The sequence below is a fragment of the Pyxicephalus adspersus genome, chromosome 2 (assembly GCF_032062135.1).
Source record: "Pyxicephalus adspersus chromosome 2, UCB_Pads_2.0, whole genome shotgun sequence".
Classification (NCBI taxonomy): Eukaryota; Metazoa; Chordata; class Amphibia; order Anura; family Pyxicephalidae; genus Pyxicephalus; species Pyxicephalus adspersus.
Genome location: NC_092859.1, coordinates 132,636,138 through 132,642,366, shown reverse-complemented (window position 1 = coordinate 132,642,366; position 6,229 = coordinate 132,636,138). Strand labels below are relative to the sequence as shown.

Genomic DNA, 6,229 nt, shown 5'->3' with positions numbered 1-6,229 from the left:
GCGCATACCCTATTTAATGTACAGCGCTGCGTAATATGTTGGTGCTATATAAATCCTGTTTAATAATATTAATAATAATAATAATAATAATACTCAAGCATCTCAGGCATGTGCAGAAGGAGCCTTTTCGTGAAAAGGGAAAACTATTTTTTTTCCCCATCTACGTAATCTGATCTCGCTCCTGGGTCAGGTGACGTAGGAATAAGAACCCGGAAGAAGAGGCGGCCGCACAAAGATGGATACTGGGATAACGCGGGAAGAAACCTCAGGACCGATTGACTTCTGTGTGAGATTAAAGGTAAGTGAATTTTTTGTGTTTTGGGGATTTTAAATTTAGTTTCTCTTTAAGAAAACCTAGCAGCTAAACCTTTTAAAAAAATGAATAAAAAAAAGTTTCAGTTTGAGACAGCAGCAAGCAGTGTATCAATGAATGAGGAGCTGGTATTCACACGTACAGCGCCACCTAGCGGACAGACCCGGCGCACATGTACAGGGATGCAGGGGATGCCATTCTCCAGTTCCTTCCTACACACTCCTACGAGCAGGGAGAGCTGAGCGGCTAAAGCGGGCAGAGGTGAGGATAGAGCTAACCCTGACCGCAAGAGAAGGATGGCAGCGGGCGGCACACAGCACATCTCCGGGTAATAATCCCCTATACAGGACCCCATCACATACACATCTCCGGGTAATAATCCCCTATACAGGACCCCATCACATACACATCTCCGGGTAATAATCCTCTCACACCTCCCCAGGCTCTGCTCCTCTTCTTATTATTAGCCTGGAGCTCCATGAGGACTTAGCAACTGATGGGAGATTTCACGCCGCATGTCTGAGCTGCTGGGAGACTACACACAGCCCTCCTACCTGAGCCCAGCAACTGCCCCAGCCTTCATCATCACCATCCTCATCATGGGGTAAGTGTGACCTTCTATTACCCCCACTATACTGCCCCCAAAGTCATTACAATGTATCCTTTACCCCTAACCTGATCTTTGTATAACTTTGTCATCCCCTTTGTATGAAGATCAGTAATATATATTCATTGTATATAATCTGTGATTCCACCTATATACTTTATATCACCTGATCAGCTCCCTATGACAGCACAGCTCCATTCATTAGCTATGATTACATCCATCTGCTCCATGGATCATCCCTACCCTGGCCTGCACTCTGCAAGTTTGCTTGGCACAGAATATTAGTTCCATTGTGGAATAATTAAGCCCAAAGGTACAAAACCATTTTCACAGATTTGCAATATTACAGAGTAAGCGCTGCCTTTACGCTGAAACAATGACTCCTGATGGGATTCGGTGGGTTTGTGGCAGCAAAAGTGAGATTGTGGTGGGAAAAAGCCAGCTAATGAAGTAAAAGTCATGAAGATGGTGTGTTGTATTCTTCAGAGGCGTGCTCATCACTATGGGGGCTGTTTATAAATGTTTCCAAAGAAGATTCACTCAACTTTTACCCCAAATTTACACAATTTTTACATTGGCTTCAATTATGAGTCATGAGTTAAAGTTTATTCACACAATTTCAAAATAAATCCAGTGTGAAAAAGTGTACATTTTGGGTAAAAGTTGGGTAAATCTTGGGTGAGAGCAATTGTCAGTAGTCCCCTATGCATTAATATTGCATTATTAGTGTTCTCGCTATCTTACCTATCCACCTATTGATTAAAATTACATTTAAATTGATTTAATAAGAGAATCTTAATATGCATCAAATGTGTCAATAAACATTATATTTAATCTTGGATATTTCTCCCTTGTTAGAACATTCATACCTCCTGATTTACAGAATTTGCTTTGTAGATGAATACTTATACCATATATATATATGTATGTATGTATATATAAATATATAGATATTGTACATTCTTCTTCCCTTTAAGCCAAAAGAAAACTTTTGTCTGCAGGTTATATTTGTTTTCTGTGAAAAAGACCACACAGAACACTCATACATGGCCATAATATGCTTGGTGATTTGCAGGTTTGAGAGCTCTATGAAGGAAAATAAACCAGTTAATTTTGCTTGATGACTCTTCCTTTTTGCAGGGTGACAACACTAACTCAGTGTCACTTTGGCTATTGAAGACTGCACAGTGCAGTGATGTGTGGCTGAGGTTTATCCTCCAACAAATGTATTAGGGAGACTTGGCTCATCGTTCCTGGGTCACAGCTGATTTGGAGGCTGTTTTTGTTTTAAAGGTATAATTAGGTTCCTCCATGTCAGTAGTATATTTTATATCTAAAGTACAGTTGGACCTTTGCATAAAAGTATGGCTATGTTCAGACTGGCAGTGAGGTTGCAGTGCAGTTATGGCTTCTCCATGTCGGTGAGTCACTTCCTAAAGGGAGACACTACATGTATTTTCTGCCTACAATTGCCCCATAGAGATTGAACTGGGGCAGCAGTGGGTAGTTTCGTACCTTCCAAAATCTGCAGATGCTGGTTCTTTAGGAATCAGCCCTGTGGTGTAAGTGACTGAGCAGCTGGCATGGTGTCAGCTAGCAAGGTGCCAGCCGCCGGGAGCTGTGCAAGATCGCTTGATCCCCAGGCAGGTCTGAATCTAGCCTAACTCTAAATCCAGACCTTACATACAGCACAGCCATTCTTTTCTTCCCCCGCAATTCACTGTGTCAGTACGAAGACATGATCATACAGAATGAGGGCAGAGCCTAGTTTAGGTGTCCATGCTGGATCTGTGGTCTGATTTTTGGTATCTCAGTAAGAAGTAAATTCAGGAAAACTGTATGTCAAAATATTTATCAGAACCAGAACAACCGACGGTTAAAATTTATTGCAAATCTCAACATTTCTTCTTAAAGTCTAGTTGGATCCATTGCCCACGTGTCCCTACTAGGGCCATTATTGTGCTGGTTGTTCTCAATAATCAATACGAAAGTGGGAGAGGTTAAGTCTAGCTTGACAAGTTTTTCATGGTTGCTTAGTTTGGATTTCATGGATCTACTTTATAGTATTCTTTACCCCCAACAAAAAACAAACAGCAATAATATAGGGTAATGCTAATGCTGTTATCACACTGGTTGTGAGCTTGTTGTATGGTACTTCTTTCTCTGGTGAGACATTTCATCATGGAACCAGGCTCTTCCAATTTGAAGTCCCAAAACATAAGATTATATCCATAATCTGGCCTTAAAGTAATAGTCCATGAGTGTATGAGTAAAGGAAGTATGGGCTGATCTTCTCAGCCTGCATCCACCACAATATTAACCCTTTTAAAAAATCTCAATATGAGTAAAAAATGTACACTTCATCATGCTTTCACCCGCTGCAGCCCCAAAGAAATATATGAGGGTGGCAGTGCACGGTTAGGTACAAGTTGCCAGGAGCCACGTGGTCTGAACCTAGCCTAAGACGAGAGGTACGTTATTGACTGGATCGCCAGGTGAAAATTAAGGATAAATACTATAAGGAGGGAACTAATATAACCACCAGATTTAAAGACTGGTAGGTTGCGATATATTACCATGTGTTCCTGGGTTTATACACAATTTAACCTCACCAAAGTTCTTGCCCTTCCTCATTTTATCCAAAACAAGTGCTGTTAGACATTTAGAGGCCATTAATGAATGCTGGCACACTATAACTCTCATCTTTGGAAAAGTGTTTGTAGACACTGTACCAGTCTGGGAAAGTGTAAGCTGAGTTTTGGACAAGGCTGGCAGTTTGCCAATCAGTCCACATTGCTGTTATCAGCCGTGGTTGTGAGCTATGGGTAATGACTGAAAGATAGGGGACAAGGTCAACATGGTGGAATCAAAGTTCCTTCGCAGACTTGCTGCGACTGAATTGTTAGGAGACATCAAGAGCAGTTAAATATGTAGGCATGGATGTTCCTGCCTGACCCAAGTGAAAGAAAGGGGGGGCGTCCAACTCCAGCGGCTTATGGTGGGACGATAGTAGCAAGTAGACCCTCCTTCCTAACCTATCCAAACTATATCTCTTCTTTTATTTTTTGCTGGTGGTTAGTGGTGTGTGCAGGTAACCCAAAGATTAATAACTTCTGAAAACATCCAGGTCGAGTAACTGTCATGTCTATGGATATCTGTACTCTATATTAAAGGGTATAGAATTCAAATGGCTGAGAAAGCTTAAAAAAAAGTTCAGCTTTTCCTTTATATCAAATTAAACCTATTGAGGCTGTTTGTACAACTAACCAGGCTCATCCAATTTGAAGAGTATGCAAGGAAGTCCCAAAACATAAGAGTATATCCATCAACTGGCCTTACATTTGCAGTCCGTGAGTGTGTGAATAAATGTGTGGGCTGATCTTTGCAATAGCAAACTCTTAAGCTACAAATAATTTAATTTTTAAATGTGGAAATTAAACCATGTGTAGTCCATAAAGGCTTGGGCATTTTCCTGGAAAACTGAGAAAGGAACCATCTGTGCTTCTGTTGTAAAGTTTGAGGATGAATTTCCCTACAGTACCTATAGCTATAGAGGTGAATGTTTTTGTCTTTAACTGATTGCTTAGAATGTGAACATGGTAAAGTATTTAGTCTAGGCACAGGTTTACTTTAAAAAGTTCAGGGATCAGACACTACCCCATTATTATTTGTTTCCTTAAGATTCTGGGGAGTTGGCACCTGATGATTGTCATGTACAGCTTTGGTAATATTGCTACATGTTAAAGACAATGGTCCCCACACCCTTTTGTTGTGTGATGAAAGGACCTGCTTTTTATGTACACATATATTCGTCATACTCGGAACAAAAACCTGCACATTCTTTAACCAGATTTACATCACTACCAAACCCAGACATATATTTACATATGCTGCTTACCTAAATGCAGGCTAACTCTAAAAACAGTTCGGTCTGCTCATCAGCTACATTACTTGAGACTGTGGATTGGAATCTATGCACCTGAATATGCAGAGTGCACAGGGCACCAAGGAAAACAGTGCACCACCTTGGCTGTGCCATTTACATGCGATGAGCTTTGCATTAAGCTTTCTGCTGCCCAGTTTATTCCAAAAACCAACATTTATGATTATAAAACCAATGTGTGTACTATAAAAGCAACATTTTTATCACAGATCTCAATAGCTAAGCTGAAGTATACACATGTAAATAAGCCAAAACAAGGAGTCTTACCACTATGTACGACACTTTCTGAAGTTTCAATCAAAGACAAAAAGTTTCTTTATAAAACTAATCTTGGATCTCCCTTAAAGCAGTGGTCCACTGGCATGAAGAAGCAGTAACTTCAGAACTTCATGTCCAGTGTGAACATGTCTGTGTTTGTGCTTGTGTTTGTATATAAAAAAAATCAGTTTGTCTATTCCACTCCAAATAGTTCCCCTTAAAAAATAAAAACTCTGAATTGGGTAAGGCTTATCGTAACAATAACCTACAAAGGCTAAAAAAACTACAACAGAAAAGTCAAACCTTCACCATTCTTCTGAACACTGGAAGTCTCGGCTTTTCTTTTTCTGTAGTGCAGAAATGTCAGACATACCTTTCCAGAATTCTGCATTTCAAATGCTTCGAACTGCGGGTGGGAGTGTGTGGTGTCACAGGTGAATACTTCACTGACTGTATACTACAGAAATCTAATTGCAGCAACAACTGCTACAAAGTTTTTCCATTATTTGGGGTTTAGTTTTGTTTTTATTTGTGTTGCTTTGCATTTGTTTGCAAAAACAAAAAAAAAGTTCTTCTAACAGTGTTTAGGATTAAAAACATCATCAAGGATTACTTGATCAGAATAGGAGCCTTGTGCAAGAATATTGCACTTTTTGTCATCATTATTGCACGACCATTGTCAGGAACTCATTCAAGGTACCTAAATCGGATTTATTTACAAAGCTTTAATTCGATTTGGGATGCATAGATTTGTTTAAATATTATTATTATTAATAATAAACAGTATTTATATAACTTATTGATGTAACATATTACGCAGTCTTGTAAATTAAATGGGGGTAGCAAATTACAGACAGATACAAACAATGACACATGAGGAGGAGAGATCCCTGCCCAGGAGAGATTATAATCTAAGATTTAATGTACAGCCCTGTGTAATATGTTGGTGCTATATAAATTCTGTTTAATATTATTATGTACACCTCCTCTCTCGGTAGTCTCATATCCTCCTTTGGCATACAGTACCATCTGTATGCTGATGACATCCAAATTTATCTGTCCACCCCTGACCTGTCTCCCTCAGTCCTGGATAAGGTCTCATGCTGCC

At 39.7% G+C, this 6,229-nt stretch overlaps 1 protein-coding gene across 2 annotated transcripts in view; it reads left to right on the top strand.

Moving 5' to 3' along the window:
• Positions 1–536: 536 nt before the first annotated feature.
• The window catches only part of HOMER2 (homer scaffold protein 2), a 107,400-nt gene continuing 101,707 nt past the window's right edge, over positions 537–6,229 (top strand). Inside the window, exons 1-2 of one of the 2 annotated variants that reach the window (XM_072402439.1) lie at positions 537–651; positions 740–917. In XM_072402439.1, the coding sequence (XP_072258540.1) occupies positions 829–917 (89 nt within the window). In that variant the 5' untranslated portion in view covers positions 537–651; positions 740–828. Of the gene's footprint in view, positions 652–724; positions 918–6,229 lie in introns of those variants that run through there. The other variant, XM_072402438.1, reaches the window with a different exon arrangement.